Below are 16,783 nucleotides of genomic sequence, written 5' to 3'. Positions count from 1 at the left end.
TTTCTTTAAATTAAATGATCTCTCTTATATATGCATCCATCTTCCGTTGAATACAAGATGCTTCTTTTTACTATATACATTCAGTATTTAACCTCTACATTTGTGTATTTATTTAAACTCTGTATTGTAGTAAAATATGCATTGTTTTAATTAATAAGGATTTACTGGCACCGATCAGGTCGACACTCATGTGGGTGCTGGATGAGCTGGGCCCTGTGCTACCTCAGGACGCTAACGAGACTCTACTGCGAAGAGAAGTCTGTCTAATCTTATTCTTATCGCTTACATTTGTGTAATCTGTCTACTGAAGCTACCTTTTGGGGGAGGGGTAAAATATTATGGAAAGCCACTCTAAGTGTATGAAATGAAATCAATATTAATCTAAGCTGCTCAATGAAAGTCTGCGTTTACGGTTGCGGCTGTTAAGTGAGGGTGGGCCGTGGATCTGCGAGTCATACTGTCAGGATTCCTGCACCCCCACCCTGCTACTGCTGCCAGCCCGACGTCTTCAGGCAGAGGTGGGGGAAGAGATGAAGGTGAGAGGGGCGGGGGGAGGGGCTAAGAGAGCAGCTGCTCTGGTGTAGGCTCTGAGCGCTACAGCGGCTCACGGCTCCCAGCTCCCACGGTCGGTGCTCTCCAGCGAGAGGCTCTTGGTCTTTCGGGGCGACACTGGGCTGGGAGGGCTGCTCAGGTTGGAACTGTTGGAAGCTGTGGAATGCCTCGGAGAATCGGAGTCCTGTAATGAGAAGCGGAGGGGCGGGAGGGGCTCAAGTTACCATGGGCCCCTGCCTGCCACCCTGACCTGACCTGATGTGACTTTTTTTTTTTTTTTTTACGAGGAAGATCAGCCCTGAGCTAACATCCATGCTAATCCTCCTCTTTTTGCTGAGGAAGACGGACTCTGAGCTAACATCTATTGCCAATCCTCCTCCTTTATTTTCCCCCAAAGCCCCAGTAGATAGTTGTATGTTGTAGTTGCACATCCTTCTAGTTGCTGTATGTGGGACGCAGCCTCAGCATGGCCGGAGAAGCGGTGCGTCGGTGCGTGCCTGGGATCCAAACCCCGGGCCGCCAGTAGCGGAGCGCACGCGCTTAACCGCTAAGCCACAGGGCCGGCCCTGATGTGACTTTTCTACTGTCAGCATAAGGCCCCTTTTCTGGGCTGAACACAAGGCACAGAACATAACAGACGCTCACAGTCCTTTCTGCAGGCCTTTAGAAATGCGGGCCATTTTCATACAAAAGTTATTAGAAGTCTGAACACCTCCGGGGAAATCGCAGCTGCAATCCAAGAGCCTGGCTGTGCCGCCCCCTGGCTGAGATGGAGCGCGAATGCCTGCTGCGGCTGAGGCCGTTGTCATGGTGGAGGAATCACCGTAAAGGCACCAGGCTCTCTAGTACAGGGTTTCTCCAAGGCCCCATCTCCAGACACAGCTGCTACCCCCGCTGCACTCACCTCTCCGTCAAAGTCCCTCGCCGGGGCATCACTTCCTTGGTCCATGCCTCCGGAAGACAGCGAGCCCTCTGATGGGGAGGGCATGGGCTGCCGCTTTGCACTGTAGCTTCCCCCAGAGAATTCTCTCTTTAATGCACTGCCATTCTGTGCAGATGACCCTGCAGCACATCAAGCGGGTAAAACTTTATGCAGGCAGAAGGGGGTGATCCTTTAGAAAGCATACAGACTGCTGAGATGACCGGCCATCCTTCCCACCACCCCGGGGTCACCCTTCCCAGCTTGAGCCCTTCACTGATGGGCAGCGAGTCCCGCTCCCCCGGAGCCCAGCCATCCCGCACAGTGGTTCCTGCTCCACACCAGCCACGGGGGACGCCCGGTGAGCGGGCAGCACTCTCAGGGCTGCCTGCCCTCCCGCTCCCTGGCCGTGCCTGGACTGCCCTGCTCTCTAGATGATTCCCAGAGAACCAATCCTTCGAGTCTCACTCACACGCTCCCGCCTCAGTGAGTCTTTCCCTCTCCCCCGAGCTCCTACAGTACCTCTCTTTCATAGCATTTACGATATCGTGTTATAATTATGTGCCTGCCATTCTCCTAATGATTGGTCTTTGCCTCTCCAGGGCCCAGCGCAGGACCTGGCACACAGCAGGTGCTCAAAACACGTGCTGGATGACGAGGCAGAGAACAGTTCCCAGAAACCAGGACCATTCCACCTGGCGCATAACCAAAACTGCTGGAGAACTTGCACAAAAAAATCAAGGAACATAAGAGAAGCATTTTCATTCTACAGGGCAAAGCCTGAGATACAAAAATGAGGTGAGTTTCTTTAAAATCACACTCTATTTGATCTTAGAGTTGGGGTACATAAAAGGGTAGGGACCAGCACTGTTCAGAGGAAGAAAAAGGATGACAAAAAACTCTGAAAACACTGGGGTATTGTTAGTACCTATTTAAAGCACTTTGCATTCTCTAGTACGCTTTAGCTTTTGCTCAAAAAATGTTTTCATCTTGCTGGGCTTCAATATTAAGATCATTGTTCAAAAAAGACTGTATTGAGGTTTTAGTACAACTATAAGATACAGATTGTGGTTGTTTCAACTTTTTGCTGGTTTAACAAATCCCAATTTAGTTTTTTTACATTAAGTATTCAACGAAAATGTCAAAAGATCTCTATTTAGAGCATCTGTACCTAATGACCACCAAAATACAGAAGCCTTCATAAACAAACTGAATCGGAGCCTGCCTGGTGAAGACCCGGCCTTGGTGGTCGTGGTCAGCTGCCTTCTAGGTTCGGCTGCAGTCAGAGCCATGTCTGCATTTCCCGGTCACCATAATTTGCTCATTGCAGAGGTTACCAACACTGGTTAGATGCTGTACGTTATATTATGGAGCTTTAAAAATACCAACGCCTGGGCCCTATACCAGACCAATTATAGCAAAATTTCTGATTTAACTTTTAAAAGCTCTTCTCATGATTCTAGAATGCATCTTGGGTTGAGAACCACTAACTTAATCCTACACCTTAGGAGGTCTGCTCCCCAACACTCCAGCCAGTTTCTAGAGATGTCTTCCCCTAGACATGTACTGATTTTCATTTGTTGATATGTTTCTTTGGAAATATATACACAGATTTTTGGTGTGGATCTTCTGTCTCCTTCGATTACAACCTACTTGAAGGCATAAGTCATCTTTTATGATTTCTCTTCCAATTCCCCCATGCTTAGTGTAGCGCTCAGTTTACCAAAACCATAGTGTAAGTTATTATTACTATTACTATTTTTTTTTTGAGGAAGATTGGCCCTGCACTAACATCTGTTGCCAGTCTTCCTCTTTTTCTTTTTTCTCCCCAAAGCCCCAGTACATAGTTGTATATCCTAGTTGTAGGTCATTCTAGTTCTTCTATGTGGGACGCCGCCTCAGCATGGCTTGATGAGCTGTGAGTAGGTCCACGCCCAGGATCCGAACTGGTGAACCCTGGCCACGGAGCAGAACATGCAAACTTAACTGCTGTGCCACCAGGCCGGCCCCCTAAGTTATTACTTTTTAATTTGTCATTCTGAGCAGAAAACTCAAACTGCCAGAGACTCCCGCTGCTCTGCTTACTATCGTGCGACTCGGCAGTTGTTTTACCTTTCTGGGTCTCAGTTTTCCTCATCTGTAAATAAGAAAATAAATTCCACCGTACGGGATTTTTGTGAGAACAACTGAGCGCTCGGCACGTGGAGAACAGAATGCGGGACAGAACGCGCATGGTGGGCTGTGTGGTGGGGCTGCACAGCGCTTGGCACATCCTTTTCACCCGTCTCCTTCCCTCCGTCCTAGCGACCACTTACAGAACAAGGAACTTAATCCCACCTCAGTGATTTATGCTTCTTTTAAATTTTGTGAATGTTCCTTTCATAGAAATGACACACTCCATCACCTCAACCGTAAAAAATTATGGTAGGGCTGTTCTGATTGAACAGCAACAGGGGCCTGGGGACAATGTGAAAACGGTGGTCCCGGCTGACTGAGACCACATCCTCCAGCAAGGCCTCTTCTGAGGAGTTCTAGATGTGATTCGGGGGCTCTGGGCCCTGCATCTCTTGGGGTGAGGGTGTCTAACTCTGCACAACCCAGGGAGCCCCCGTCGCTGATGGAAGTGGGTCTTACCCCTCAGGTGGGCTGCAGTGGAGTCGTGGTGGAAACTTCTGTGTTAATGTGACTTCACGTCATGAAGCCATCATGAGTGTGGCTCTGAAAGATCCTGTGCTTCTGGTTGTGGAGACTGACAACATGGTCCCCTATTTCTTCTTGTCTCTCTCGGCTGGCGGTGCTTCTGGAAACTTTTTCCATGAGCTGGGCTATTCCTGAAGCCAGTAGGAGGCACTCTATAAATAGCAGATGCCCCTTCGCATTCCTGGGATGGTCTTACTCTTACCTCTGTACAAACAGCTTGTAACCAAGAATCTCAGGAAGACCAAACCTGACCACTGCATTAAAGGCCTTGACGGGAATGTGGGGCTAGTTCCAGTCTGTAGGGTGCATACTGTCAACAGCGATGGGGATCTGCACTCCAGCACTCCTAAGGAGAGGGCGACTCGGCCCTTTACATCTCTGTTTTACAGGTCCTATCCCCACCTGCAATTCCACAAATCCCAAAGCCCTGAAAACCAAATGTTTTTTCAAGTTTGACATAAACTCATGTGGCGGCAAACCCAATCTGACTGGATTGGAGGCTGATGATAGACTTTATTTAAAAAGACTACATTTATTTATATATTTATAGTGTGATGAGTCATAAATTTTGCTGTAAATATTAATATGTTTGTGGGTGCCGTCCCAGATCTTCCTGGGAATGAAACATAATATATGGCAGATTCCTTTCTAAAATATAAAAAATAAAATCTGAATTCTGAAAACAAACAAACAAAAACAACATCTGGCCCCAGGGGTTCTGGGTAATGGATTGTGGACTTAACTATTAATGTTGTGATGCTTTCTTTGCATCTCAATTCTTGATAACTTATGGTTAGTTATGATTTAAATCCATTATCCTACCTAGCCATTAATAAAAAGATAATAAAATGTTTGTCATGTTTCCAATTGGCTAGATTTTTTCATTGTGGTCAGGGCTACGTACTGGTCAGAGACCATTCTAGGAGATAATGGCAAGAAAGATGCAAGTTGTACGCCTCAAACTTCTGCTTGTCAACTGAAAACTCCTTGAAAGCCTGCTCTGTGAATCTGCTGCAGGCACCTCTTGCTGGTATTCATGCCCTGGTGGAGTCCCCTTCCACACTGTGCCGGCCTGGTCTGTGTGATCACCAGAACACTGCAGAAGTGATGGTATGCCACCTCTGAGGTTAGGTTATAAAAAGAGTGCTGCTTCCGTCTCTCCATCTCTCGGGTCACTTGCTCTAGGAGATGCCAGCTGCCATGTCGTGAGGACACTCAGGCAATGTATGGACAGGCCCACATTGGTGAGGAATGGAGGCCTCCAGCCAACACAACAGTCGGCAAGGAACGGAGGCCTGCCAACAACCACGTGAGTGAGCTGGGAAGTGGATTCTCCAGTCACAGTCGAGCCTTGAGCTGATGGCAGCCCCGGCAGACGGCTTGACTGCAACCACCGGAGAGACCCTGAGCCGGACCACCCAGCTAAGCCGCTCCCAGATTCCTGACCCTCAGGAACTGTGAGAGATAATATATGTTTGCTGTTTTAAGCTTCTCAGTTTTGGGGTAATTTGTTCTACAGCAAGAGATACCTACTAGAGCACCCTTCACCTTTACATTGCCAGAGCCTATGAACAACAGCTGCGCACAAAGCGGGCGCTGACATCCATGTTGCTGAAAGAACAACAAGTGAAGGAGAAACTCAATCTGCATCAGGAGGCTTTGACTCAAACAGCTAGTTCAAGAACATGAGGCAACAAATACGTTTTTGACTGAACGACTTTTAAATGTGAAACTGGATTCAGTGCAATCCGCTTCTCTTAGAGCTCAGTTGTAGGGAAGTGAGGAGAGGTTTCATTACAGTTAGATCTGGTATATTTTGGGACTGCACTGATGTTGGCACACTCCAGCTACACTCCCTCTGATCTCTAGGCCAATGCCAGGCTACTTTTGAGAAAGTGACAGAAAAGCAGCCCTTGGCCGAGAACAGTCTTCCCCAAATCAGAAGCTATAATGATCATCTGACAACCTACCTCACTGCCTCTAATCCAGGAACTACCAAGGAGCTCAGTGAATTCAGACAGAGTAAAGTTTAATTCTATTTATCAGCCAAATATTCCATCTGTGCATTTCCTCTCAATCTGTGGTAAGCAGCTTTTAGCATCCTGGGTACTTTTATTCAGGTAAACAATATCTTTTGACACGCCTTCCATCCTCTTCCTCCCCACTGAAAAGTTGCTCCTGGGCAGTAGCTGGACATAAGTCCACCATGGAGCACAGTTTTCTCTCTCTGGGGGCCCTGAGCTCAGGGTTCTGTACAGAAGTCCAGAAAGGATGTGCTGTAGCTCAAGGTGAAAAAAAGAGAGGCTAATAAAGATTGTGAGCTACCTGAAGGCAGGTACTCAGTCATCTAGGACTTTACCGTCTGCGCCTCGGCAGAAGAGCTGATATCTGATGGGTCCTCACAAATGTCCACTGGATGAATGATGAACATTACCTGGCTTTTGTGGCAAAAGGGCATTTTCTTGAACCTGTCCCCGGCCTTCTTTCAGTTATCAAACATGCTCATGTTTTTCCTACATTGGGACCTTTGTACATGCCCAGGACGTCCCCTCAAACCTCAGTGAACAGCTTATGCTCTAGCGGCAAACCCAGCAGGAAACCCAGGCATCATCTTTAACTGTCCCTCTCCCTTACCTTCCCACAGCTAACTCATCATCAAGTCTTCATGTTTCTACCTCCGAAAACATCCCTGGAGACTATCTGCTTCTCTCCATGCTCTGCTCCTTCTCTGCCGCTTCCAAGGCTCCATCAGCTCCCACCTGCCACTCTATGCCTCCCACCAGGATGCCTGCTTCCTGCTTGCCCTCCTCTAATCCATTCTCCATTTGACAGCCAGAGGGATCTTTTCAAGAATGCAAATGGATGAAGGTCCTTCCCTACTTAAAACTCCTCAGAGGCTTCCGGTTGCATTTTTAATAAAATAAAAAATGTCTTACCTTGGTCTCCAAGTCCCTGCTTGATCTGACCTTGCCTACCTCTTGTGCTTTATTTTCCGTGACTCCCTGACCCTACCAGGTAGCCACACTGGCCTTCTTTCAATAATCAAACCTGACTCAAAGAGGACTCCACCCCTAGAGAGGGCATGGGTTTTCCTCAGCATGAATTCACCAACAGCTCCCCCTGCTGGTCTCTATCACTGCACCCTGCTTATCTCCTTCAGAGCATCTAGCACCACAGTTTGTAGCATTATCCGTCTGTCTGTCCCCCACATGCGCTGTGAGCTCTGAAAGGACTCCATGACTACGTCCTTAGCGACTCACTGTGCTTACTGGGCATCACCCCCAGGGCTGAGACACTGGAGCCACCGCTAACGCACGGGTGCACCATGAGGGCGTCAGGGAGAGCACGGCAGCCCACAGGACTGGCAGAGCAGCACGGCTGCCCCTCCTGCAGCCGGGGCCACTTACTTGCTGACAGGCCACTGCTGGCGCTCATGGAGCGACCGGGTTCAGGGCGGGACTTGGTGATGGATGGAATGCTGACTGAGCCACTGAATACTGTCCGACTTTCCTGAGGCCGAGGGTTCTAAAAAAAGGAGAGAGAAAGAAAAATTCTTCAGCCAGAGAGAAGCTGATTTTCTGCAGAGAGTTCTAGTCTTCATTATAATTTCAAGAAATAAAATTATCTTGACCAGAGTGACACAGAACAAGGAACAGATTATATAATTCCTCCTGCCCACAAAAGTACTAAAGCCCTAAACAGAAGAAACAGAAGCAAACCTCACCCCAATCAAGGATAAGTGTTCATCCTTATACTTATTGAAATATTTATCAACAAATAAGAATTTTTTTGTTGTGAGAACAGTAAGTAAAGGTTACATGGTTAGAAGTGACAGTGAAGTGTAGAATTACATGGACATTTACAGATAACTGAAACAAAGCATTCACTATGGATGAGATTTTTATTTGCTCAGGATAACTCAGTAACTGAATAAGCCCATCTGGAGGAAAGTCAATTAAAAGTACATTCTTCTGGAGTGAATGTTTTATGGGCGTGGTACTGAATGTGCCGGTTGCACGTCCACATCCCCAGTCACCAGGCCCCCTTGCTGCCCCAGAGACAGGCAGGTACTCTGAGCCATAAAAATGATGTACGCAACACTCACAGCCTGGGTGAAGTGCTTTAACTTGGGCGTATTGGTTGAGAAGTTTCCCATCTAATTACAGAATGGCTTTGGTGTCCCAGGTGGGACATGGGCCTGGAGTGTCTGGAAGTCATGCACACCGAGAGAGGTGGCGTGAGGACGAGCTGTCTGAATGTGGCTGAGAACAGAGAGCACTTGGCCTCTCTGATGGCGCCAACCTTCCAGACCAGAAGAAGGGCCAACACCTGAGGGAAGGTTATAGCAAAACAACTAACGCCAGGCCAAAGTGAGCGATCGGGAAAACACGCACTAATAATTCTTGAAAAACACCAAATCATACATTTTGAAGAATCACACCTACAGAAAGCAGGCTGGTCGGCTGGCCCTAAATTCTACTACTGCCATTTTGGTTCACATATCAAATTTGCAAAGTCCATGTAATTCTTAGTGTGTTATTTGTTTAAAGCAAATGCTTTACCTTTTTTTCTCTAAGAAAATAAAAAATTTAAAACTGAAACAGTCAGTGCTAGCATTTCAACATTCGCGCATACAGGAGCAACCCTACAAGAGACCAGCGACATGCGTACAATGCAGCAAAGGAAAGCTCAAAAGAGTGGGGAAGATCAGTTTCAACCTTTAGGTTTTTATTGTTTTTGCTATAAACCTTCAGATACCTTGGTGTCGTCCTTTTCTATAGAATGAACCTACCTTAGAATAAATGGCAAAAATTAAGTCTATAAAAATATACCAGTTGTTTTGTAACACTGACTGTTGAAGTAATAAAAGAATGATACACAGAAGATATGTTTTGTAAAAAAAACAGTTTATCATTCATTTAGCTAAAGTTCAACTTCATTATAAAGTGATATGAAACCTAAGCCTCTGGTCCTTTTCATGTACAAATATGCTTAAGGTTAGGGTAAAACTTGAACTGACATTAGTGTTTCTATTTATAGATGACTAACTTAAGCAACAATTCCACCATCTTTTATATGAAAAATTCTTGACTGATTAATTTATACAACATTCCTCTGGAATATACTCCCTGCAATCTGTTATCAAGCAAACTAAGGCTTATTTTATCACAGTTAATCTTATTTTGTCAAATAAGACTTTAAATGACATTATAGTTTAATGCCAATGCCAATGCCATTTAAAACATTATAATTTAGCATAATTTTATAATACAAACAAAAACACAAAAATAAACTTCTCATCCTATAGTTAGTTTTCTTAACAGAAAATTACTTTACTATATATACAAATAAAAAATTGATGCAACTATTTTTTTAAGTCAGGGGTCACTATGAAAAATGGGTTTGCATGATACAACCCAAATATTTTATTATCTGCAAAACTGACTTGAGAAAATGTTCCGCTGAAGTTAGTATGGAAGTATGGATATTCAGCCTTAATGGACGTATGGATATTCATCCACTCTTGATGGAAGTATGGATATTCAGCCTTAATGGCCACCAGCTCTCCATCCCACTGCAAGGCCACTGGTAACAAAGATGCATGGCTAAAAGGAAGGGACCGACAGCAGGTGCCACGGTCCTTCAGAAGGCAGCACACTCTGTGTGTTTTTCTCTCTGATTTAGTTTCCTTATCTTGGATCCTGGCTGGAATTAAAGGCATATCAGCAACTCAAAGATTAATAAGACTATCTTCTTTTTGCAACTTTTCCTGTTACTCATTAATACTATTATACTTTTTAGTTTGGACATTTTTAAGTTTTTCAAGAAGTGGTTTACTGTAGATAGAAGGCCTGTGGATAGTCCCTACTACAGACTTTACTATATTTAACTTCACTAAATACAAAAAATTTCTCTGAACTGAACTGGTTCTAGGGTAATGAACTATAAAAAATTCAGAAATTCTGGGATCTCTTTTTTGTTTGTTTTAAGAGAATAAAGACCCATTCAGGGGCTATTTCTTACGAGGATATCTGTAATGGAAAACATCATGATGAGAAAATATTTTATTAAACATAGAAAAACTTCCAATACTATTTCAAAAATAAAACTGAAATCCTCCCCAGGCCTCATTTTTTTCCTCAAAAGAAGAAACAAAACAGCACTTGAATAAAGAGGAGGAGGAGGAGGAGGAATAGAAGTTTGGCAAAAGAGAAACAGGCCACAGGAAAAGGGTCACCAGTGTAGCACCTCAGCGGTGTTACTCAGGAAGCCAGGCAGAGGACCCGCACGCGGTTAGTACAAGTTAACACCTGACTCAGCTGTCCATACCCTCAGAGTCATAAAGCTTGGTGTACCAGGGGCAGAGCGCAGAGACGGGGAGGATTCAGGGTTTATGGAATCAGGACAGAGAAATTTTTCAGCAGAATTAACAGTCATGTGATAGATGTGCTCAAAGTTGATCGGAGAGGAGATCAGACCGGAGTGATGATGAGGGGATGGATAAGGGAAACCTGGCTATCAAAAACAACAGAGAGAAGAGAAAAGGTAAGAAGGCAATGAAAATGGATTCACTAGTTACACGTGACATTTCAGACAACATGCATGTGGAAAACATGCCACAAGTATCGCACATCAGAACTGAGCCCTTCATGAATACTTGCAGGCCTCAGGATGGTAAACTCCGGAATCCTCCTGCCAATTACTTAAACAGCTGATTTGCAAAAGATCATTCACTTTATAAAATTATTCTTTTATGACTATCATCAAGTGAGTAGAAACTGGACTTGCAGAGATGCAAGGAGACTTTCAGAGTTTAGTTCAGTGTTTTCCTGTGTGATAGAATCAAAACACAGCAAAAATCTACCAAAAACAATAGAATAGAAAAAAACCAAGAAACAGTTAAAGGAAAGAACAAGGGAACCTAAAACCAGCCTCTCGTTATAAATGTTATGAAACTGTTTCTTTAGAAACCTAAAACCATTTCCTGGTATTTATAGACTTGTGATAAATATTTGCTTTTACTGATCTTATTTTCTTATCACAAAAATTGTGGGAGCTGGCCCTGTGGTGTAGTGGTTAAGTTTGGCCTGCTCCACTTCAGTGGCCCAGGTTCACGGGTTCGGATCCCAGGCACAGACCTACACCACTCGTCAGCCATGCTGTGGTGGTGTCCCACGTACAAAATAGAGGAAGACTGGCACAGATGTTAGCTCAGGGTGAATCTTCCTCAGGGAAAAAAAAAATTGTGATAACTGTGGAATATACCAATTATTGGTTTACCTTTAAGCAGTCCAAGCTTATCTCCATGTAGACACCCAAAAGAATATGTTTGATTTTAATAAGGGAAAAATTTCCCTTCAATGTTTCGGTGTATTAAAAAAATAAGTTTTTGAAGCCAAAGACTCTAGTTTTTCAGATAAAATAACTTCTGAATATTTGGGAACTGTCACTCAGTACCCAGTCACTTTCTCTGGGAATTTTCAAGGTTCAGTTTTTGAAGAAAAACTGTGTTTCCAGGAGACGTCCTGCGACCCCCTCATTAGGGGCAGAGATTGAATAACTTGCTGGAGAGAATGCTGACTGAATTTATGTTCTCATGAGTTGAGATGAGCTTGCTTTGTTAAACAAAATCTGGTCAATTATGTAGGTTTAAAAGAAAGGCTCCTGGGGGCCGGCCCGGTGGCGCAAGCGGTTAAGTGCGCGCGCTCCGCTGCGGCGGCCCGGGGTTCGCTGGTTCGGATCCCGGGCGCGCACCGACGCACTGCTTGGTAAGCCATGCTGTGGCGGCGTCCCATATAAAGTGGAGGAAGATGGGCACAGATGTTAGCCCAGGGCTGTCTTCCTCAGCAAAAAAAAAAGAGGAGGATTGGCGGATGTTAGCTCAGGGCTGATCTCCTCACAAAAAAAAAAAAAAAAAAAAGGCTCCTGTGTAAGATATTGTTTTAAATTTAGAGATGTGAGTGAAATCAGTACTTTCTCAGGTTATTTCCAAAAAGACAAAAAAAAACTATTGATGTAAATGTAACTTTGACTTTAAGAAGCAAAACTACTTCTTAAAGTTCTAAGAGGTCACTGAGCCAGAAATTTTATCCTAATGAACAGTCTTAGGAATGGGTAAAGGCTAGGAGAAATGTTACGTGCTGAAAATAAATCTTCTACAGTTAAAATGTGATCTTGCATTCAATTGGAGAAAAATCTGTCCTTTATTACCAGTATCCACTATGAATAAAGGTAAATGACAAAAGGAGTCAAGAAAACTAACACGGTATGTACTTTGAAGACATACATGCTATTTTATATTAACTGTTTATTTTCTCTTGGGTCACTAAGACAAACGTGAAAGGTTCACATCAGCTATAGGAGATGAAAGGAAAAAAAATGACTCTCTTACTATCTCTTCCATATTCATGAGGCAAACAACCCTATTTCAGTATCATTTTGGTACAAAGGAAACACAATTAAGCTTCTAAAGACGTCCAATAACCTCTCTTCAGCTTCTAAGTAATTCACAGGAAAGCAATACGGACTCGAATAAGTTGAAACATAAAAATGTCTGAGATACATGCTCTTTGCATGGACGACAACACGTAGCTTTGGTATTTGAAAGCTCTCCTTTACATGTTAATGTTAGATGAATTTAATTCATCTTAATTTTTGGAAATAGTTCACTAAATATAGATAATTCTATTTCAGTAGAAAGAACTAAAATCTGAGAACATGTTAAAATATCTCAAGCGTTTCAATAAATATATATATACACACACACAGATACAGACATGCATAGTATTATATTTTTCAGACATGCATGTTATTGTATTGTTTACCAGTGTCTACCCCAAGATAAGCCTTGTTCTGGGCAGACAGCAGATTAAGAAATGTTTGTTAGCTGATTAAATGGACACCTATGAAAAGCCCCAGCTTGCATATCCTTTGCTGGTGAAAGGAAGAAAGTTAGGTGAAAATAAAATAAGGCTGTGAAGAACAGGAATTCAGACACATAACATCTTTGATGGAATACTACACGGACAGGTGAAGAGACAGGTTCAAAAATTTACATCAACTTCTTGTCCTGGAAACAGAAAAGTGCTTAAATGATAAAACATGAAACACATGGGAGGAACATTAAAAATTGGATTGCATTACTAGGGCAAAAAGTCACTTGCGTTAATGACGCAAAGAACCAACAAGGTGGTCACGGGTTAACAAAATCAGTGACAACAAAAATCAGGAGGTCTAAGGGGAATAAGAGGCAGGTACAGAAGGCCACGAGTCGTGGGGTCAGGTGGGGGACCAATCTTTGGGAAACGCTATCTGAACTTGTTTTGCTCAGTAATAAAGACTAGACCTTATTTTGAACAAAAAAATTAGAGAGTTTTCTTTTACTTTAAGTGGTGGGAGGGTGAGGGGAGAAAAAGTAGAGTAAAGAGGGATGCTTCATATAAAAGTTCTTACAATGTCGGAAATTTGACATTTTGCTTCAGTGTGCTTATTCAGGGTGTAGGAATACCACGTCTCACTGTGTATGAAGGTCTGAAAGAATTCTGGAACGTTAGCTAATTGATTTTTCACCTGAGGCAGAAGAATACCAAGCAGAGGAACATTTTATTAAATCTTGAAACTGCTTCACTTTAAGAAAAATACTGTAATACGTGGGATATAATAGAATTTATAGAAAAATTTTCTATAATTCTTCTTGCTATGTTGTTGGAATATATGAGATGAAAACCATATTCTTTTTTGTGCACCAAAATGAAGCAAAAGTGAAAGAAATTCTAATTTTAAAAGGATAATACCTATTAAAACCTTGTTAACAACTGAAATAATTTGGTATGTGCCGATGTGTTGTTTTGCAACATATGTATGTGTGTTTGAAATTTGTATCCCTCTATTCCTCCATAATGCTAACCACATATCAGGTGCTGAAAAACTATTTACTAACTAAATTTCAAAAAGTTTCATTAAAATAGTACATAACACTTGCTCTATCAAATATAAGCTATAAATATTTAATTATGATAAGCATTTCAACTGTTTATCATAATTAAAAAATTCTCTCTCTTTAAGGTGCTCTGTACCTGACATTGTAACTTCCAAGAGGAAAAATGACAGAGGTTTTGGATTATATAGTCATGTTATGTTTACTTCTGAGAATAAAGGAAAACCAGACTGAGGACCTTAAGCAAATGTTCAGAATGGGAAAGAATGGAGAGAAATCTGAACTCTCATTCCCAGGCAAAAGCTGCAAAAGTAGTATAACTTTTAAATATGATAGATAAGTATAAGAGTTTAATATTTAACATGTTCAGTCTTAAATTTTTCACTTAGTTTTAATTACTATATCAAGATTAGCTGTAATCTTTTTGCATGCTTTATTTATATTTACCCAGCAGGGCTAATAATAATCCTCATTCGAAAAGGATAAATGACTATTGTGAATGATTGGAACTCCTTCAAGGAAGGAACAGTACAATAACCACATAATAAAAACGTCTTCATGACGATGAAAAAATGATGTATGAGAATGTCACATTCACTCATAAGCAGGGCCAACTGGTTAACTGGGATATTTCAATAAGGAACTCAGACTCAAACGAATACAGGTTTTTTGTTCCTCCCACGAAATAAATGCAAAATTACTGTTAAAAGCTTAACTTTTTTATTTTAAAAAGCTTGCCTGCACATCAAACTATATTACCTATCATTTTTTCTGTCCATGATAGATGTTTTTATCTTCTATCATAGTAAAGTTAGTAATGTGGGTAATTAAGACAGACTGCCTTAAAAAGAGCTTTGGGTCAAGATTCACGAATCATCTCCCAAACGGCCATAGTACATAAAGTATGCTTACAATTCTGCGCAAAATCTAGATGCTATCACGACTGATCAAGAGAGTCATATTAAGGTTTCAATAGTTTGTTGAGAGTACTATGATACTGAAATGTCAATAATAAACGGAGCCTGGATAATTAGTCAGTTATCCAAATATTCTTAATCTCAAAATAATAGATCCCCAAATCAAATCTGCATGTTGTTATAAAACAACATTTTCCTATGTTGTACTTTTCAATGTAAGACTGACCAGGCAACATGTTTGTAATTGGGCGAAGGAAAAATATTTAACTTCACAATCAGATGAGAGGTGTAACAATTAATGGCCAAGCTAATGTGGTTTTCTGGCGGGGGGGAAAGGCCAAATATCTGTACTGAATTGCTAAATCTTAGTGAAATTTTAATAATTTGGCAACCCATTCTGAATCTTGGTAGAGATCCTTCCCAAATCTGGCAGTTTATTCCACCAACAACAGTAACTCTAAGGATGAGAGAAGTTTTTAAAATAAGAACTTGGTATGCTTGGTTTTTGATAGATGTATAAATTTATGTTTTTCTCATCAAGTATGTCATCATGCATCTTACACATTGTGATATACTGACATAAGCATTGCCTCTTTATACTAATATATTTTCTTGTCTATATACATATTTAAACACATAAATATATACACACACACACATACATGTATTCCCTCCCCTGCCCCCACTTACTCTCAACCCCACTGATATTCACATTCACTCTTCATTTTTCTTACCATGGGCAGATCTTTTAGGATCTGTATTCCATCTCCTGGACCCATGTGTGCTATGTGGTTAAAATTAGTTGGGTTAGAAATTAATTTATTTCTCATTTCTGGATCTCGTAGCATCTCTCTGTAAGATAAGACATCCGTTTAGACATTTTTATCCATGATCAATTGAGATAACTTTAGAAAAAAATTAAGCATACTCTATTTTTTCATAAAAATAAAACTGTGCAATCATGGTAATGAGGATAGAACTAAAATAATGGAATAAACTCAATTAAAAATTGACTTAGAAGATTTTGTTTTAAATTTTAAATAAAAGATCTTATGATTGTGGTGGGAAAATGCAGAGGGTTCTTTTAGTGCTTACACATCAAAGAAGTCTACTCTATTTTACAGATAATTCTGACCATTTTATGGATGTCTTTTAAAATAACTGATAATACTTTAGAAATGTTTTATAGGTAACTGGAAATACTACCAGCCTATTTCTGTTTGCTCGGAAGAGAACAGTTAATCTGAAGTTTTTAGATATACACAGGTTTACTGTGTGCACAGATATGTTCTATGTTTATATTATAGAAAGGCCCACATTCTGAAAATTCTAACTATTCCACATACATTGAGAAATGAATCAAAATTACACTGAGAAGTACACTCATTATGGCAGTTTTTAACACCACAGATGAATGACAGATTTTCAGAGATCAGATTTTCCTCCCACATCAAATATAGTATTATCACCAAACAGTACTTCCAGTGCTGCCAGCGTGTGTGGATGATGAGTATAAATTAAAAATCTACCTCCGCTGTTGCATCCTCTCCTCTTCTGGGACTCTGAAGGAGTAACGCCGTTTGTTGTTAATATTTCTCACCATTTGTTTCCGACTATTATCTGACGTTTCAGGAACTACTAGTTCATCCCCTTCTGTTAAAAAAATACAAAGAATAATTATTTTCTTTAAAGTGCTAAAATGCTTTTTATCCATTAATCTCCAAGACAGTACAAATATTAATCAATTGTACAAGTACG

General features: G+C 41.7%; 1 protein-coding gene across 7 annotated transcripts in view; it reads right to left on the bottom strand.

Annotated features, from left to right (window-relative positions):
- CDC42BPA (CDC42 binding protein kinase alpha) overlaps nucleotides 1–16,783 on the bottom strand; it is a 310,403-nt gene continuing 293,620 nt past the window's right edge. For 6 of the 7 annotated variants that reach the window (XM_058533583.1, XM_058533582.1, XM_058533586.1 and 3 more), the window contains 5 exons: nucleotides 16,555–16,678; nucleotides 15,760–15,877; nucleotides 7,579–7,696; nucleotides 1,457–1,614; nucleotides 1–736 (listed from right to left, as the gene is read on the bottom strand). In XM_058533583.1, the coding sequence (XP_058389566.1) occupies nucleotides 605–736; nucleotides 1,457–1,614; nucleotides 7,579–7,696; nucleotides 15,760–15,877; nucleotides 16,555–16,678 (650 nt within the window). In that variant the 3' untranslated portion in view covers nucleotides 1–604. Of the gene's footprint in view, nucleotides 737–1,456; nucleotides 1,615–7,578; nucleotides 7,697–10,501; nucleotides 10,688–15,759; nucleotides 15,878–16,554; nucleotides 16,679–16,783 lie in introns of all 7 variants that reach the window. The other variant, XM_058533588.1, reaches the window with a different exon arrangement.

The sequence above is a fragment of the Diceros bicornis genome, chromosome 38 (genome assembly GCF_020826845.1).
Source record: "Diceros bicornis minor isolate mBicDic1 chromosome 38, mDicBic1.mat.cur, whole genome shotgun sequence".
Taxonomy (NCBI): domain Eukaryota; kingdom Metazoa; phylum Chordata; class Mammalia; order Perissodactyla; family Rhinocerotidae; genus Diceros; species Diceros bicornis.
The sequence above is the reverse complement of the archived record's forward strand: the minus strand, read 5'-3'. Positions and strand labels throughout refer to the sequence as shown.